At 51.4% G+C, this 18074-nt stretch overlaps 2 protein-coding genes across 4 annotated transcripts in view; one reads left to right on the top strand and one right to left on the bottom strand.

Annotated features, from left to right (window-relative positions):
- Positions 1 to 1014: 1014 nt before the first annotated feature.
- On the bottom strand, positions 1015 to 17730 carry UBXN10 (UBX domain protein 10). Of its 3 annotated transcripts, none has more exons than XM_070458825.1 (3): positions 17650 to 17730; positions 8150 to 12830; positions 1015 to 1610 (listed from the first exon to the last, which is right to left on the bottom strand). In XM_070458825.1, the coding sequence occupies exon 2, from the start codon at positions 12813 to 12815 to the stop codon at positions 11970 to 11972; it is 846 nt and encodes a 281-aa protein (XP_070314926.1). In that variant the 5' UTR covers positions 12816 to 12830; positions 17650 to 17730; the 3' UTR covers positions 1015 to 1610; positions 8150 to 11969. The 3 variants fall into 3 exon arrangements, with proteins under 3 accessions (XP_070314926.1, XP_020754861.2, XP_020754860.2); XM_020899202.2 differs by having other exon boundaries at positions 9677 to 12830; XM_020899201.2 differs by lacking the exon at positions 17650 to 17730 and adding an exon at positions 16361 to 17125.
- The window catches only part of PLA2G2C (phospholipase A2 group IIC), a 25625-nt gene continuing 24681 nt past the window's right edge, over positions 17131 to 18074 (top strand). Inside the window, exon 1 of the mRNA XM_020899209.2 lies at positions 17131 to 17451. Coding sequence (XP_020754868.2) covers positions 17210 to 17451 — 242 coding nt within the window. The 5' untranslated portion in view covers positions 17131 to 17209. The remainder of the gene's footprint in view (positions 17452 to 18074) is intronic.

Here is an 18074-nt window from a genome sequence, read left to right as displayed (position 1 = left end):
AAACAAGGGAAGACTTTTTTCCAAGTGCCAGAGGTCTGGAGTTCGGGCAGGCCGTCTGCGCACCTCACTTGCTCACCTGGCCCCAGGTGTAAATGGCACAGAAACGCAGGCCCATTTGGGCTGGGTAGCTGGCTGGGTCAGAGGGCTCTGTGGTAGTTGTTGAAGTTGAACCTCAGTTTTGAGTGTTTTGCAGGAAGGAACCTGTTCATGCTTACAGTTGGCAGTAGTTCACTCTAAGCCAAATTTCCAGCTATGAGCAATAAAGATCCAGCCTCTATGGGCTGCAGAACCAAAGAACTGAAGGATCCCTGAGAGATTGCCCAGGCTCTGTCTCCAGACAGGGAAGGTGTAAACCCTCCTGGCCCCAAGGCACTGTTTCTCTTCTTGAATGTATCTAAGGGCAGAGGTCATAAAGGAACCCCAAATGCAATCACCCCCCCCCCACCATGTCCTCAGGGTTACACTCTGTCTCCGGTTGCAGTGTTTTCATTCAGAAATGTGGTCTCCAAAAGGAGCCTGAGCAAAGGTCATTAAAGGATTGGATTCCTTATGTGGTATCCAGGGGCTGTCTCCCCTGCAGACTGAGCTTCTGTTCCTGGGAAAATGGGAAGCATTTAGAGAACAGGAACCTCCCTGTCTTCACCGCTAAGAATGTATTATCTTGATTAAGGTAATGAAGGACGTGCTCTGAAATACGTGGATGCGGACCAAAGCAGATGGACGGAATTAATCTGTGTTTGCCAGCTCTAGCCAGAGCACTGCAGGGACTTTGCAGACCATGCCAAGCTCCTCGGGGATGGCACAGTGGAGATGTGTCACTGGGAACAGGCTGAAGGGCTTGGGTGACCCCAATGACCCGAGTCAGGTCTATGCCTTTGATGCTGAATATGTGTTTTGTTTTGTTTAGAAGGCAGGATATTTTAAGGCAGTTTCATTTTGGAGATGTTGACAGCTACCATCGGCACCCCAATGTTAGGACACAGAGGAGGAGAGGATGAATGAGTCGTGGGCCAGTTTTGTTTTTAACATACTTTTTTGTATCGGGATATAGCCGATTAACAGTGTTGTGATGGTTTCAGGTGAATAGCGACAGGGCTGAGCCGTACATAGCCATGTATCCATTCTCCCCCAAACTCCTACCCAGGCTGCCACATAACATTGAGCAGAGTTGCCTGGGCTATAGAGTAGGACCTTGTTGGTTATCCATGTTAGATATAGCAGTGTGTACACGTCCACCAGTCACGGGCCAGTTTCGAAGTCAGAGAGCCCAGCTGTGTGCTGGTTCTGTCTGGAGCATCGCTCCTCCCTTGGCTGGATCTCTCCTACTGGGCCCCTGGAGCCTCCAGAAGCTTCCCCCGCCCTCCATCTGTGATCCCATCATATCCTTCAGCGCGTTCATTAACCCCCGCAGTGCTTGCTGAGTGCCTGCTGCGTGCCGGGCGCTGCTTAGACGGTCATGCTAACCCGGTGATACGACAGTCTCCCGTGCATTGATTGGCCTCCCTCAGTGCAGGGTTGCGGGTGCGGCGGGCGGCTTCCCGAGGACCGTGAGCACATCTTCATTCTTGCGTCCCCCAGCGCCTGGAGCAGAGCCGCTGCTCCGTAAACGTCTGTGGAGCCAATGAAGAGAGAAACGGCAACAGCGTAAGAGGGTAGGTCCTCAAACAGAAACGAGCGTTTCTCCCTATTTTTACGGGTGTCAGAACGTTCTCAATAAGCGCTGCTTCGTCTGAGTCTTCACAGCGGCCCCTTGAGATGCACTTGTCTTCATCTGCGGCGGGAAGGCAGTGGCTCGGGTGCAGGATGAGCCTCTCAGCAGGAGAGGGGACTTTAGAGGTCACAGCCTGTGCTCGTTCCACTCCACAGGGCAGTGCTTGGCGGAGGGCAGTACTGAGCTGGGGAAACCCAGGGAAGGGAGCGATCGCTCCCCACGGAGAGCTTCCGAGAAGGCTGGGCCCAAGGCTGCAGGGGGAGGGAGGAGGAAGCCCCCCTGCCAAGGTTCGGTGGTGAGTCACTGAGTCCCTGGTCTGGCCTGTGGAGATGGCGCTGAAGGGAATCGCCGACCATAGGTGTTGGAAGTCACCTTGGAATGACCCAGCCAAGCAGCTCGTAGCCTGGGGACCCTTACCATTCCCTGGGGGTGCCTCTAAAAGTGTGGTTCCCAGGCTCCAACTCCAGAAGGTCTGGGGCGAATCTTTCTAAAACCCTTCCAGGGCCTTTGGGGTGCTGGGGCCCCCTTTAAAAGTCCATTCTGAAGTTGTCTGCCTACTGGACGCTGTCATCGAGTTCAAAGCCGTTTGGGAGGCAGCATGGCTCTGCTGAGTCAAAGGCTCGTTGGGGGTGGTCTGAACTGCCCCCAGAGCTTGCAGCCCCACTCCTGTCTCCCAGCTGCACGCCCCCTACCCTTGGACACATTGGTCCTCTCTTTCCTCTGCCTGAACACCAAGGCGCAGCCTCCGAGGTTGCCTCTGAGTCTGTATGTTGATCTGGTCTCTCTTGAGCACCGAGCTCACCCCTGAACTGCCTGGTGCCGGATGCCGTGGCTGGTGGGGCATCGGGGGAAGGATGGCAAGGGCGTAGCCCAGCGTGCCCAGCCAGCACCGCATCTGGGAGAATTTCCAGCTAGTCCCCGGACTGTCTCCTCCACGGCCCCTCTCCAGGACGGACGGCAGTGGGGGCAAATGAGAGCTGGTTTCCTGGACTCCCACACTGGCCTTTGCCGCCTCCATCCTCTTTCTAAAACCCAGATTAAAAAGAGTGAGAAGACTGTGGCTGGGGGGTCATTCATGGCTTTGACTAGGCTCCTGGGCAGCTGAACGGGGAGGCCTCCTTCCAAGACTATTAGGTGCAGATCAATGGGATTGTTTTCTGCCACTCTGGCGCATAGTTGGTCTCAGACTACAGTCAAAGGAGGTAAAAAGCAGGTATGATACTTACCACACGTGATTTTTAAAAATCTACACGCCTCTTCCCACTAGGCTGGAAATTCCCTAAGAGCAAAGACCCGCCTGATTCACCTTTGTGCTCTGTGTCTGCTGTCTCTACATGTCCAGTTTGTTGATTCAATGAAAAGACATGCATTTAACTAAGATTTGAGTCATAAAAATCCAACATGAATATAGTTTAGTTCATGACTCTCTCTCTATATATATAGAAAGGTACAATGTTTCTGTCACCAAAAATGCACATATCAACACATATGAATATTAAGAACAAATTTATCTCTCAGGCCTCCCCCATCAGTCCCCACTTTCCTTGGCTGGAAGGAAGTACTGGAATAGTGGAATAGCGTCCCAGATTATGACAACAAGTTAACTGCACCTTGAATTTTAATTTTAATATTAAAAATATTTTTGAAAGTCATGTAAAAAGTGTTAAGACTAATCAAAGACATGAAAACTATGTTTAAAAAACCTTTAGGTTCTATTTTCAACAAAAGTGAATTCGGAAAAGCAGTAACTTCAAAACTGAAGAAGCTGCAGGGAAACCGTTAGGTCCTTGTTATATAACCCTTCAAAAGGCAAAGCAAAAACCGAAGTTTTTTTGTGTGTGTGTATAACTGCACCAACCTATCCTATTCCTATCAGAGTGGCAGAAGCCTGTCAGGGCTTCCCTGATAGCTTAGTTGGTAAAGAATCCGCCTGCAATGCAGGAGACCCCACTTCAATTCCTGGGTCGGGAAGATGTGCTGGAGAAGGAACAGGCTGCCCACCCCAGTATTCTTGGGCTTTCCTGGTGGCTCAGCTGGTAAAGAATCAGCCGGTGAAGAATCCACCTGCAATGCGGGAGACCTGGGTTTGATCCCTGGGTTGGGAAGATCCCCTGGAAAGGGGAACAGCTACCCACTCTAGTATTCTGGCCTGGAGAAGTCCATGGGTTTGCAAAGAGTCAAACACAACTGAGTGACTTTCACTTTCACATCCTATTCCTGCAAATCTGTCCTAAAGAAATACTTCAAAAGCTGCAAAAAGCTACACAAAAGAAGATTCCAGCCTTGACTTCTGAATCAAAAACAAAAAAAAATCTGGCAAAGTGCAAATGTTCCCCCAAGGGAAATACTTAATAATTTACAGTAGATCAACACATTGAAATCTTACTCAGTCTTATAATAATTATGAAAACTATAGAAATTTGGAAAAAGAATATAGTTCTGCTGATTTTGCTGGGATTACAAATGTTAAAAATATGCATGTGTGCCTACTGGCAAGAACATAATATGCAAAATAATGTAATCTTTGAGAATGAGATAACATATACCAAAATATTAACAATGGTTGTCTCTGACTTAAAGGAGCATGGATGGTTTTCAGCTTTTCCCTTCAATCTTCTCTATATTTTCCACATTTCCCATGTGTTTTGTTTTGGAGGGAGAGTATAATGGATGCTAGAGTCAGCCTTTTCAGCCTGGAAAAATCATTTATGATGATGATGCACACTGTGGATTAGCATTTACGTTACTACTATTTCTACAATAAACTCAAGTATTACTTCTTTAAAAAGTAAATGGATTAGACACCCAGAGGCTGACTGCTTCTCACGACATCTGTGGCCACCTCTCTGGTCTTCATTGCACACCTGGATTGTGGACCTCATAGCTTCCACTTGATTTCCCGTCTTTCGCTCTGGTCTGGTCTGAGCACAGCAGCCGGAGTGCTGATCTGAGCGTATATGTCAGGGTGACCCTCTCACGGCGCCCTGCAGCGGCTCCCGTTCTACCTGGAGGTGCAGCACCTTAGACGTCCCACGTGCTCTGTCTCCCCACCCCCAGCCCACTCCTCCCTCCAGCAGGCCCTTCCCTCCAGCAGACTGCCCTTCCCTCCTTGGGACCTGGGCATCCCTTCTGCCGGGAGCAGGCTCCCCACCCCTGGAGTCCTCATCCCCCCACCGCCTGCTCCCAGGAGCATGGTTGATATTTCAAGTTTTCTGCTGCTCAGGCGTTGCTTTGTCTATGAGGTCTGCCTGGACCAACCACCTCCCCGTGTAAGACCGCATCCTCTACAAACCCCGTGCTCTCCAGATCCCTCTCACTTTGCTCTGCTTTTCCATTTCCCATCACCTGTATCCTTCTCTATCATACCACTTGATATATTATTTACTATATATATTTTTTCTTTTCTGTCTCAGGCATTAGAATCTAACCTCCCTCAAGGAAGGAAATTTGGGTTTGGTCTGTTTCCCTCAAAGATTTAATACATGCCTGTCTTATAGGTGCCTATAAATATATTTTGAACTACAGCTAATTTAAATAAGATGCACTCCTGTTAGGAACTTCATTAGGCAGGGAAAAAGCAGACTTCCCTGGTGGGACAGCACGTAAGAGTCCGCCTGCCAATGCAGGGGACACAGGTTCGATACCTGGTCCAGGAAGATTCCACATGCCGCAGAGCAACTAACCCCGTGGGCCACAACTACCTAAGCCTGCGTGCCCAGACCCTGTGCCGGCAGCAAGAGAAGGCACTGCAGTGAGAAGCCTGTGCGCTGGAGGGAGGAGTGGCCCCGCCTGTTGCAACTAGAGAAGGTCCGCGCACAGTGACAAAGACCCAGGGCAACCGAAAAGAAATAATTTTTTTAAAAAAGGAAAAAATCGAGCTGAGGTCCAGGCCTGAGTTGGAGAAACTAACAAAGCTCTACAGGGTCTGGATCCAGAGTCTTCGGGACATGGCCCATGGAAGTCAGGTCTGGGTTGACCCTGTGGTTTATCCCTGGGCTGGAGCAAAACCCTGACCAGAAACCAATGTGCATAGGAAGGAAATGCATGATAGTTTTTTGTGTAAAGCGTGTAGAGAATCTCAAAGCTATTAATTGCTTTAATTAAGAGATGCAACTAAAATGTTCACTTCACTTAATGTACAGTTTAACTCAATTACCATCTAACTCTAGGGGTGTGATTACCGGCCAAGGTTACTTTATAAGAAACCCTTGTTTCAGTAAAATAATACATTGTTTATCTGAGCCTCTTCCGTGCCTCCCTCCCCTGCCTCTGTTCATTCCATTCATCCAAATCCAACATCCGATTTGGGGTGCATTTCCTCTCAAGAGGGCAGATAAAACCACTGTCTTTGGTGCAATTAACAAAGCTCCTTGTTTCGTAATTTCCACGCCCACCTGTTCTTCTGTTCTTTGCAGTGAGGAGATCTGAGCCATAGGGCCTTGGGCCAGCTGATAGCTGTGCCTCTCTGACATCCACCCTCTAGCAGAGAGGTGGGACCGTATATCTGCTCTGGCTGGTGGGTGCCACCGACAGACATCCTGGGTCTGCTCCAGCCCCAGCCCACTGTTAACAGGAGTGCCCAACCAGCTGCAGGCAGACCATTCAAAAAACGAGGATCATGGCATCCGGTCCCATCACGTCATGGAAACAGATGGGGAAACAATGGAGACAGTGACAGACTTTGTTTTCTTGGGCTCCAAAATCACTGCAGATGGTGACTGTAGCCATGCAATTAAAAGACACTTGCTCCTTGAAAGAAAAGCTATGACCAACCTAGACAGCATATTAAAAGGCAGAGACATTACTTTGCCAACAAAGGTCCATTCAGTCAAAGCTATGGTTTTTCCAGTAGTCATGTGTGGATGTGAGACTTGGACCATAAAGAAGGTTGAGTACCAAAGAACTGATACTTTTGAACTGTGGTGTTGGAGAAGACTCTTGAGAGTCCCTTGGACTGCAAGGAGATCAAACCAGTCAATCCTAAAGGAAATCAGTCTTGAATATTCATTGGAAGGACTGATGCTGAAGTTGAAATTCCAATACTTTGGTCACCTGATGCAAAAAGCCAACTCATTAGAAATGACCCTGATGTTGGGAAAGATTGAGGGCAGGAGGAGAAGGGGATGACAGAGGCTGAGATGGTTGGATGGTATCACTGACTCAATGGACCTGAGTTTGAGTAAACTCTGGGAGATGGTGATGGACAGGGAAGCCTGGTGTGCCGCAGTCCATGGGGTTGCAAGGAATCGGACAGGACTGAGCGACTGAACAATAACAAAGTCCACTCGGGTAAATCCCAACTTGTCAAATTATCTTGTCTATTAAGAAAATGGATTATGTATCCAGAATCCGACCATCTCTCATCAAGTCTATGACTACCATCCTGGCCCAAGCCACCACCATCTCGCCCCTGATTACTAACAACGTCCAGGAGTAGGTCTCTCATCTTCCACCCCGACCCCTACAGTCTGCTCAGCTCCACAGGACCGTGGGACTGAGGCTCGCTTCATTGAACCTATTCAAAACTGTCATATCAGCTGCTCATCTTCTTGAGATGAGATCTAAGTGTGTCCAAAAATACTTCCAGGGACCTGGGCTTGGGCATCAGCTGTTCAGGGTGGCTGCTGTCTCCTCAAGCGTTTGAAGACAGGGGCACGCGGAGGGATGTCAGCCAGGGCTGGTGGAAACTGCCCTCATCAGGAAAGGAAAATGTCGCATTGCCAGTGTAGACACAAAATAAAACACCCAGTTTCGTGTTGTAATGTGAGTGACTGTCTGGTGTGTTGATGAGTGAGTCACCAAGGGTCTGCTCCTCTTACATGGCTAACTCGTCCACAGTGGGCCCCTGCCAGCCCCCACCCCCCACCCCGGCTTCTATGGTGGTTTGGTTGGTTCTGGTTTCAGGGCAAGGGTAAACATGCTCAAAGTCTTAACTTTATTGTGGGGTGTTGCCTTGATGGGACTAAGAAAACAGATATGCCTGTGTTATTCTCGGAATGATTTCCAAACTAACGCTGAAGCAAAGTGATCTAGTTTTCTTTGCAATTCTGTTTAAGAGGCATAAAAGTAGATCCACTGACTATATAAAAGGCTCATCTAAAGCATACCCTGAACCACAGGGAACTGTGCACGCTTTTATCTCAACTTATGATGAAGCCCTTAGTTAAAAAATGTGTAAAGAGAAATTTTTTTGCTTCTTGGGGCAAGGTGGCTTTCTTTGCCATCAGACAAAAGGTTTCAAATGCTTGTAGAGTGAACAAAAGCAAAGTCTAGTGTGTGGGAGGCCTTGCTGTTGTCATGCCTGATAGTGAGAGTGATCCGTCACTAGTCCTGGAAGTTCCGCACTGGAATAGAAGCCTCAAGCCTTATCGTATTGGTTGTTTTGTCTGTTTGTTTGTGGGGCACTCAGGGTGGCTGCCAGCCCACGATCACACTTACCTTGCCTCTTCAGCAGGGTTGCCCTGGATTCGCGGCTGTGGGCTGGGTCCCTGGGTGCTTTCAGGGCAGGAACTGCAGTGTTAGAACCTGCCATCTGTTGGTGAAAATTTTTTGGATTCTACGAGATGAGTCACTTCTTTCTCCTGCTGTTCCTTCTGTTGCCAGGTTGAATTTACCTACGGGACTTTTATCAGGGGATGCGCTGGAGTGGCTTGGCATGAAATACTTTGTCCTGTGCAAAGTTCAGGTCCCTAACGAGTGATCATCCCAGGGCCAGTGCTAGAAGAGGTGGGGAGGAGGCTCCCCTGAGTTTCCACAAGATGGAGAGAAGACCAGACGCCATCCAGCCTGGCCCTCACTCGAGCCCTCCCAGATAGAGCGACAGCCGTCACCTTCAGCTGGCTGGAGTCCACAGTCTAAGGTGCTTCCACATTTTCTTGCCAACGCCATCATGCTAGGGTGCCAACGCCATCATGCTAGGGTGCCATCATTGGCCAGCAAGCGTGGCACAGGGCAAGCCCTGGGTTACTGTTGGTTAAACAATAAGTCAGGTCTGCTGCAGAGGGGCCACCTTCAGACCTACTAGGGCCACCAAGAGTTGGGTCCTGGGCTCGGCTTAGCCCATGGGGCCAGGGCACCTGATGGGCAGTACCACCTACAGAGCCAAGAACTCTGAAATTCTGATACAGTCTGTTCTTGCCAATCTCAAAAGGAGAGTATGTGGAATGATCTGGGGGAGAAATTCAGAAGTCTCTTTCCATACAAACAAGCTTAATGCTTTGACAGGCTTCCCTGCTGGCGCAGCTGGTAAAAAATCTGCCTGCAACGCAAGAGACCCCCTGCAATGCAGGAGATCAGGTTTGATCCCTGGGCTGGGAAAAGCCCCTGGAGAAGGAAATGGCAACTGACTCCATTATTCTAGCCTGGGAAATCCCACGGTCAGAGGAGCTGTGGGCTACAGTTCATGGGGTCGCAAAGAGTTGGACACGACTTAGTGACTAAACCACCACAATGCTCTGGTACGAGCTGAGATCAGCAGCTTTGGGAAGGGCAGACATCTGGAGTGCCTCGGAAAGAAGACTTGGAACTCACAGCAGAGCCAAGTGCTTTGCCAAGGAGAAAACTGCAGACCGGGTCCACGCAGCTGCTGTCCATGGGCTAAGTGTGGTGGCTGAAGTCTTGGGCTGAAATAAGATGACTTCTCTACTGACTCATTTTCACGTAAATCGACCTTGTTAGTATTATCATCTTTTGTCCCCTCCAACACACACACACACACAAAGCTTATTAAGGGGTTTCAAATCTAGCTTTATTAACAGATCCCCAAATATACTAAAGTATTTCTATGCTTTATGCTTTCCATTTTTTTTTCCCATCACCCCAAAATTCTAAGCTAACAGCAGCAGCAAATCCCTAAGTGCACAACATTCTAACTCCTTCAAGCATGCTCCATTTCACTGCAGTTTTCGAAAGATTTCCTGCCTGGAGAAATTACCAAGTCCCAGGTGGGTGGGATTTTATTCTTACCACAGAGTAGGTGTGATTTCGTGGGAGGCTCTTCCTTCAGCCTCCAAGATCAGAGGCAGAGTTCTGTGCTCTCGTCCCGGGTGGGAGGCGAGACTCCTGGACTGTGAGTACCAGGCATGAGTTACCTGGCCCTCTGCATGGTCAGCGGCCGGAGGATGTGGCCAGTGGTGGGGGCCTGACCGAGGCATTGCCCGCCCTGGCTGACCTTTGCAATCAGAGGAGCGGCTAACCAAATGGCATTAAGAAATGTTGCAAAACATTCCAAAATAGCCTATTCTAGAATGATCTGGGTGGTGTGGGATGCGGTTTGGGACAAGGCAAGCCTTCTTCAGAGAAATGATGCTGGCGTTACTCTCCAGGGCTGTTATCGATTTGCTAGAAGTAACATTTCCAACTGCAGGCCTTATCTATGCACAAGATGCACCTGTTTTTGGTTTGTTTTGCTTTTTTGGCAGCATGTGGGATCTTAGTCTCTTGGCCAGGGATCGAACCCACACCCCCTGCATTGGAAGCCTGGAGTCTTAGCTGCTGGACCACCAGGGAAGTCCCGACATGCACTTGCTGCCATGCTTCTAGCAGTCCTGCCTTCTCTGTGTACCTAGCAAGTGGGGGTGCTTATCAGTACTCAGGGCTTCCTGACAGCAGGGCTCTGGGAGGACAAGTGTTCCCCACTCTGCATGGTGATTTGGCCATAAAGGGGAGTCAGATGCGATGTGGGAGCCTTGCTGAGCTCACCACACGAGGGAACTTTGGCAGATTTCCACGTCAGCACTTCAGAGCTGGAGAAACAAGGCTCGGGGGTCTGTCACACAGCCGCAGGCATCATGCTGACTGACCAGACATTTACTCGGGCACGTGGTCTCAGCACAGCTGCAGCAGGGCGACACCAAACCCAGGCGCCCTCCTCCTCCAGGGGATTCTAAATCAGAGAACGCGGCACCTGTGTCCTCTCCAGGGCGCCTCTGTGCTTGAAGTTGGAAGACCCTGAAACTGGGGGATAAAACAGCATGCCCACACCCAGATCAGCCAAGGGGGCCTTTCCTACAAACTTGTGCAGACTTGTGGGCTTTTGTGTCATTTAAAAACAAAACCATTACAGTATACTAACACATATATATGGACTTTAGAAAGATGGCAACGATAACCCTATATGCAAAACAGAAAAAGAGACTCAGATGTATGGAACAGACTTGTGGACTCTGGAAGAAGGCGAGGGTGGGATGTTTCAAGAGAACAGCATCGAAACATGTATATTATCTAGGGTGAAACAGATCACCAGCCCAGGTTGGGTGCGTGAGACAAGTGCTCGGGCCTGGTGCACTGGGAAGACCCAGAGGGATCGGGTGGAGAGGGAGGTGGGAGGAGGGACCGGGATGGGGAATACATGTAAATCCATGGCTAATTCATTTCAATGTATGACAAAAACTACTGCAATGATGTAAAGTAATTAGCCTCCAACTAATAAAAATAAATGGAAAAAAAAAAAAAAACCAAAAGATACCACCACTGACAAAAGCCAATGATGTCAGATTCTGCTGGCTTTTCTCAGTTTGGGGGAAATTTTGTGCACAGAGAGCAGCTACCAAAAATTGTAAACCTGGTCAGACTCTGTTAAAAATATAAAGAGGCTCCTGGCTACTCGCTGCTTATGGAAGGGATTTATTTTCCAGCTCTTGGACTCTCTCGGAAATGTTGATGTCTTGGGGGATCTGTATTAGCTAAAGACCTGTTCTTTCCTCTGAAACCACCTCAACGACTGGTAATCCCCAAGAACTCGAGACTGGCAGAGGGGCTGCTGCCCAAACAGCGTCAATTGCCTGCTTCTTAAAGATGCTTGCAAGAAACACAAATGCCAGTGCAGTACTTCCTCAACCCTGGTTATTTAACAGACCAGAATCCTCTCTGGGAAGTGTTTAATCCTGCATCAAATACAGAAAGGTGAACCACTGGCTTCAAACGAGTGCAAGTTCATTGTAAAGGCAAGCAGGTGCTCCAGGAAGGAGCTGGGCAGCAAAGGAGGCCTGGGAACAGCTCTTCGGGGAACAGCCTTGGTCACTTGCCAGTTCACTCCAGCAATGGAGAGAATTGAACAACGGGAAGAAAATCTTCTTAACACATTTGGCGCGTGTGTAGATTTCACGGCTCCGAAGAAGATGCTTGGAAGGCGGGCATCCCAAGAGCCACAGATGCACCAGGTCCACATGGCACTTGGAAGCAAGCTGCCAAGGAGGCCGTGGCACCCATGCACGCTCCTCGCTGAGACACCCACGACCCCAGTTCGATGGCTGCGGACTCAGGACCAGCCTGCCCCCTCTTCCTGGGAGATGCCCAGCACCGACTTGTTGGGGATTCCACAGTCCTGCAGAGACTTGCTGAGGTCAGAGAAATGTCTCCTGGGCACCTCCATCGTTTCGACGCTGCAGGGTCGGTAGGTGGCCTTGTTCTTGTGCTCGGCCACAGCCACAACGGTCTGCAAGGCATCAGTTGGCCGGAAGTGGCGGACGAACCTTCGGCCTGAGGGTGAGCGGATGGCGAGCAGCAGTCTGGGCTCTTGATCTGATGGCTCTTCCAGGTCTCCAGCCCTGGAGGAGGTCTGTCTCTCGGTCCGCACGAGGACTCTCCTCTCTGGGGAACAGGCTTGAGCCTGGGGATCTTTTTCACCCATCTTCGTGGTGCAGGTCTCCTCCTGGGAAAGAGCCTGGGCGCTGCTAAGCTGCAGGGAGCCGGCTTTCTTAGCGACTGTCTCCAGGGCGCCCTCCTCCAGGGTCTTCCTGTTGATGGAAGGGAGGACTGGGTATTTATTGAGGGAAGAGGATGCCCCAAAGGGTACCTGCTGCAGCAGCTCTGGGATCTCACTGTAGGCTCCCTGATCTGGAGATTTGGGGGTGCAGGCTCCCGGTTTCTGGTTGCTCGGCGACTCGCAGGGAATGGCCGGAGGCAGAGAAGGTGGTGTGCGGCCAGAGCACCCCTCCATGCCCAGGCGCTTGTGCAGTCTTGGCCGAGTACGCCCCTTGGCGGACTTGGGCCTCGTGACATGCATGTTTAGTGAGTCTGGCTGCCAAAGGAAGCTGTCAGTCGCTGTGCTTCCACCAGGGCTGTGTTCAGGGGGGGCTAAATTCACAGGGGCTTCGGTGGCCATGGCTTCTCAACACCCCTAAGGAAGCAGGAGAAAAGAGGAGGCCATGGGTTAAACGTTCTGGGACTTCTGGACCTGAGCCGTTCACTCCCCAGGGGCCAGAATAAGGACCAGTCACAGTGGGGGCGGGGGGAGGGGTGGTACAGAGCAGCTCTGTCTAGAAGCTGCAATTCATTCATTCATTCATTCATTCACTTCAGGCATTGTAATTTATCAGTGAACCCAAGTCCCTGCAACTCAAAATATTATAGCGAGAAGAGACTGGTGTTAAACCCACAGCAAATAGATCTTTTGAAAGAGTAACAACTGCTATGAGGAAAATAAAAGTACTGCACCAGCGACTGGGCTTCCGTGGTACCTCAATGGTAAAGAATCCGGCTGGGATGAAGGAGACCGCCTACGAGGTAGGAATGCTTAGTCGCTCAGTCATGTCTGACTCTCCAATCCCATGGGCTGTAGCCCACCAGGCTCCTCTGTCCATGGGATTCTCCAGGCAAGAATACTGGAGTAGGTTGCCATGCCCTTCTCCAGGGGGTCTTCCTGACCCAGGGATGGAACCCGGGCCTCCCGCACTGCAGGTGGATTCTTGACCGTCTGAGCCACAGGGGCTCCTTTTTCCAAAGAGGGCAAGGAACCCAGTTTGGTTGCCCAGCTGGGAAGCCACGCTCAGCTTCACTTAAGAGCTGAAAGCTAGACCCACAAGCGGCTAGCACTGCTTACAGAGGAGGGGCCCAGTCCTCACTGGGCAAGAGCCCCTCTGCCACGCGGTTTTCCTCCATCTTTCCTCCCTCTTTTCCCATCTCCCAGAGCTTCTTTTCATTCAACCCTGCTGTGTGGCTCTGCGCACGTCACTTCATGCACTGACCCTCTGCGGCCCCCAGTCACCGGGCCAGGGGAGGAGAGGAGACCCCCCTGCTGATCCACTCACTGGCCAGCACTCGGGGGACTCGGCTTCCAGACTGGGGTCGGCAGTCCCTTTCCATAAATGGCCGGAGAGTAAATATTTTCGGCTCTGTGGGCCACCGTCTGTCGCAGCTCCTCATCTCTGCCCGAGTGGTGTGAAAGCCGCCATCAACAGTGTGGAAATGAACGGGTGTGGCTTTGCTCCAAGAAAACTGCCTTTATGGACACTGGCGTTTGCAGTTCGTCATTTTCATGTGGCACGAAAGAGTCTTCCCTTTATTTTTCTCAACCATCAAACGCGGTCGTTAGCTCGTGCAGTGCTGTGCTGAGTCGTCAGTCATGTCCGAGTCTTGTGTGTCCCCATGGACTGCGGCCTGGTGTGCTCCTCCGTCTGGGGGGATTCTCCGGACGAGAACACTGGAGTGGGTTGCCATGCCCTCCTCCAGGGGACCTTCTCGACCCAGAACAAACTCAGGTCTCCCACGTTGCAGGCAGATTTTTTACCGTTGGATCCACCAGGGAAGCCCTGTTAGCTCGTGAGCCACACGGAAATGGTGGTGTGGGGACCCTCCCTGGTGGTCCAGTGATTATGAATCCCCTGCGCCACGCAGGGGACGTGGGTTTCATCCCTGCTTCGGGAACTAAGATCCCACGTGCCGTGGAGCAACTAAGCCCGCACGCTGCAACCAGAGTCCGTGCAGCGCATCAAAGATCCCGTGTGATGCAACTGACACCAGACACAGCCAGATAAATAAATAAATATTTTTCAAAAAACCCAGAAAGGAAGAGTGACACCCCAAGGCCATCAAGCCAGCCTGAGAAACAGAACCCAGGTCCGTAACACCCAATCCTCAAGGACCAGGCTTGGCCTCTCCCCCACCACCGATCAGGTGCTGCGTCTTCGCGAGCTGTTGACATTTCTGGCATGTTGCTTTCTTCATCTATACAGGTAGCTGCATGGCCATGAAAACATTATGTAACCAGCGCTAAACCTCAGCCTCTTTGTCTGCAGCAGGAGGCCAGTAATATAAAGCACAGTAGGTAAGGCCGTGAAAACCAGACTTGTAAAGATTCAGGCTTTTCTGCTTTAGGTTTCCTGTTTGTTTAGGGCTTTCAATTATTTAAGGTCCAGAAGTCTTACCAGCTGCCTCAGAGTTCTTCTCCAGGGTGTCCATGGTGGGTCCACTCCCAGTCACCTCCGACTAGCTGGGTGACTCATGGGACCCATGTCTGCCCCCTTCACTGCTCAGAAATGCCAGAAGGTGGACTCCAACGAGCTATTGCTTATAAAACTGTCCCCACAAAAGTGTTCTAATGTGTCCCTTCTTCTCCCACATTTTTTTAATTTATTTGTGGCTACCCCCCACAAGGTGTGTGGGATCCTAGTTCTCTGACCACAGATCGAACCTGGGCTCTCAGCAGTGAAAGCAGAGTGCTCTAAGCACCAGGCCACCAGGAAGTCCTCCTAATCCCACCCTCGAGTCACATACCTACCTCTCACTGACTTACTCCAAGCGACTTTCATCACACAACCCTGAGTGATTCAACTCAAGCCTCTTAGTTCTGCACCCCGATATTCCCATTCTGTGCCTATTACTACCACTGACTCATTTTAGGGTGTATGGCCTTCCTCGCTACTAAAACCACAACTGAAAACAAACACGCAACATCCCTGTGTGTTAAGTCCTACTCAGCTCAAAGTCTGCTCTGCCTCAGCTGCAAGGCCCTTGTGTGTACTCCACTGTGCTCACAGCCTTAGCCTTTCCACACGCCCAAGTTCCCACTTCTTGTCTTTCACACTCAATCTGGCTGCTGGGGAGTTTGGGAGCCTTCTCAGCATTAAAAAAAAAAAAAAAAGCCTGCCCAACTCCTTGTTAATTTAATCTATTTTCTGATCAACTGTGAAGAATGTGGGGTTTTTTCCCCTTCAGTTTCAAAGCCTTTCACTTGTAATTAAGCAGCTCCGCACCTGGACTCGGCGGCATGGGAAGGTCAGAACTGCCCAACTGTTCTGCCAAAGAGAAGCTCAACTGGGAAGCCGACTCCCCCTCTCTGCCCACCCTACCCCCCTCCAGGAAGGGCTATTAATTCGCCACAGCTTCTACAGAATTATCACAGACTTGGCTTCTAACTCCCACACATGCCTGGGGAAGGTTTAACTGTCAGTAAGTTTGGTAACTTAGAAACCTCTTCCTTAACAACTTTGACGAGGAAAGTCATGTGTTCTCACAGGCTCTCTGCTGGATTATTTTTAACTGTAAAACTTGACTGTGTGCATGCACTTTCTATACCTTTTGGTGCTATATAATTATCCATGTTCAGGGGGTGTCATAGTCAAGACACCCTGGTCATAAGATAACATGACTTTGAGCTATCTCAGAGGGAAAAAAATCCTCAATTATGACTAACTCCTCTAAGCCCACTCATGGTTATTTAGAGATTAACACCTCCTTCAGGTAAAAGCGTTCCATCGAACCTGCTTTCATAACCCCCTGCCTCCTCGCGAGCGCAGGGACCATCTGCTACGTGGACGGAACACCAGCTCTCCTCAGCTTCTGCCGCACAGACAGGGGAGGTGGGGAAACAGGTGTCTGGGGACTGGGCCGCGGTGCCTTTAGATTCTCGCCGTGGGTCTCACACTCTACCTGGGAGGCTTCTGCCACCGCCGTCGTCGGCCCTGCTCAGCTCAGCTCAGCACCTCTGGGCCCGGCACGCTCTCAACCACAGAGTGATTTCTGACAGGATCTAGGCGTGGGCTTCCGTCAAGCTGCCAGCCGAATAGGCAAGTGGCCTGTTTACTTAAACATAATAGCTGTACCCAGAGGCCTGCTAGAGTCAGAAAACAAACACTGATAACTGTTCCCAAGGAACCGCCTAAAGGACAGGTGCCCATTTCTTAGGATTAATTCCCAAGGAGGCTGGAAAGAAGGAGAATTTTGACCAGAGAACCTAAAGTCATATTCCTGCTTCCCAAAGGCTCCGACCTCCCCCCAGCGGGGGGACCACCCTATATCACTCACAACCCAAATCTAAGCCTACGATAAATGCAATAAAATATAACCACCCACACACCATCTGCTGGTATATGCCAAGGATACATACATTTGTTTTGAATTGGTCTTCTAAAAATGTTTATCAGTTGATACTCTCCCCTGCCAATCCCCACCCCTCCTTGTGAGGCTTTCAGGATGAAAACACTCAGAAGAATCAGGAGAGGACAGTTGGCCTGAAAATGAGAACACTTTGGTACCATTCCCAGTTCTGCCTGGACTAATGATTAGAATACACTGTCGTGTGCAGACTGCCCCGTTCAAAAGGGGGTAGTGGAAAACGGGGCCACAAGGCCACCAAGCGATCAAAGGTTTGGAAAAGGAACTGGGGATGATTCCGATAGCAGTGAGGGGCAGGGAGCGGGGGTCGGTGGAGGGGAACAGCTCAATTCTTTCCCAAGTACAGGCAGCTCCAGAAGGAAGCAAGCTCAGGCAGCAGGAGCGATGTGGGAGGAGGGGCAAGAAAGAGCCTCTAGAAAGCGCCAGTTGACCTGGGTGAAAGAGCACTGGTCTGGGGGAGGCTCAGAGCCGGTTCCGGCCTCTGCCCGTGTCACAGGACGTCCGCCTGCCCCTCGCAGTCAGCGTCCGGGCTGTACTGCCCACCCACGAGGACATGGCCCAGCGCTTTCGGTTTCCAAGGCCCCTCGGCTTCAACAGAGCCCGGGAACCGTCCCGCTGCGGCAACGGTGAGCTCTGGCCAGCCGGGCTGGCTTTGCCCCTGGGGAGCAGCCCCTTCCCTCCGGGAACCCTGGCCTGTTTCCTGCGGTTCGCCCCTGGGCCCTGCTCTGGGGAGGACGGACGAGCCCGCTGGGGCTCGAGTCTGGCCCCTCCAGGCCCCTGGGGAGGCGGAAGACAGACCCCGGGGCCCCGCCGGCCGCGCTCACCTCCCCGCGCGGCTCCATCTGCAGTCGGTGGCAGGGCCCAGCCCGCGGGTAAACAGCCTGGGTCTCCCGGGCAACCACGCGGGTGGGCGGCCACGTGCTTCCGGTCTGACCGGAACGGCCCGAGGGGGCGGGGAGGGGCTGGGCGCGGTGGGGGTGGGGGGGTGTCCCCGGGAGCCCTGGGGTTGGGACCCGGGCCGGCCTCCCCTGCCGCCTCTCCTGCCTGCCTCGCTTGCCTGGCTGCTCATCCCCTGCGGGGAGAGGACCCCAGGGGAGGGGAGCCTTGGTCTGGGGCTGGGGGCCGCCTCCTGCCTGCCTCAAACCCTTTTTGTGAGCAGTGGCTCAGGCCCTGACCCTCCTCAGTTTCCCGGGTTTTCAGATGAAGCTGCTGAACTGGCTGATTCTGGTGAGCCCGGGAATCCCAGCGG

This window comes from Odocoileus virginianus, chromosome 30 (assembly GCF_023699985.2).
Source record: "Odocoileus virginianus isolate 20LAN1187 ecotype Illinois chromosome 30, Ovbor_1.2, whole genome shotgun sequence".
NCBI classification, from domain to species: Eukaryota; Metazoa; Chordata; class Mammalia; order Artiodactyla; family Cervidae; genus Odocoileus; species Odocoileus virginianus.
Note: the sequence above shows the minus strand (reverse complement) of the source record. Positions and strands in the feature narration are given on the sequence as shown.

Bases quoted from the DNA above. Each gene is read 5' to 3' on its own strand.
- UBXN10 (XM_070458825.1), bottom strand. From the start codon at position 12,815: ATGGCCACCGAAGCCCCTGTGAATTTAGCCCCCCCTGAACACAGCCCT.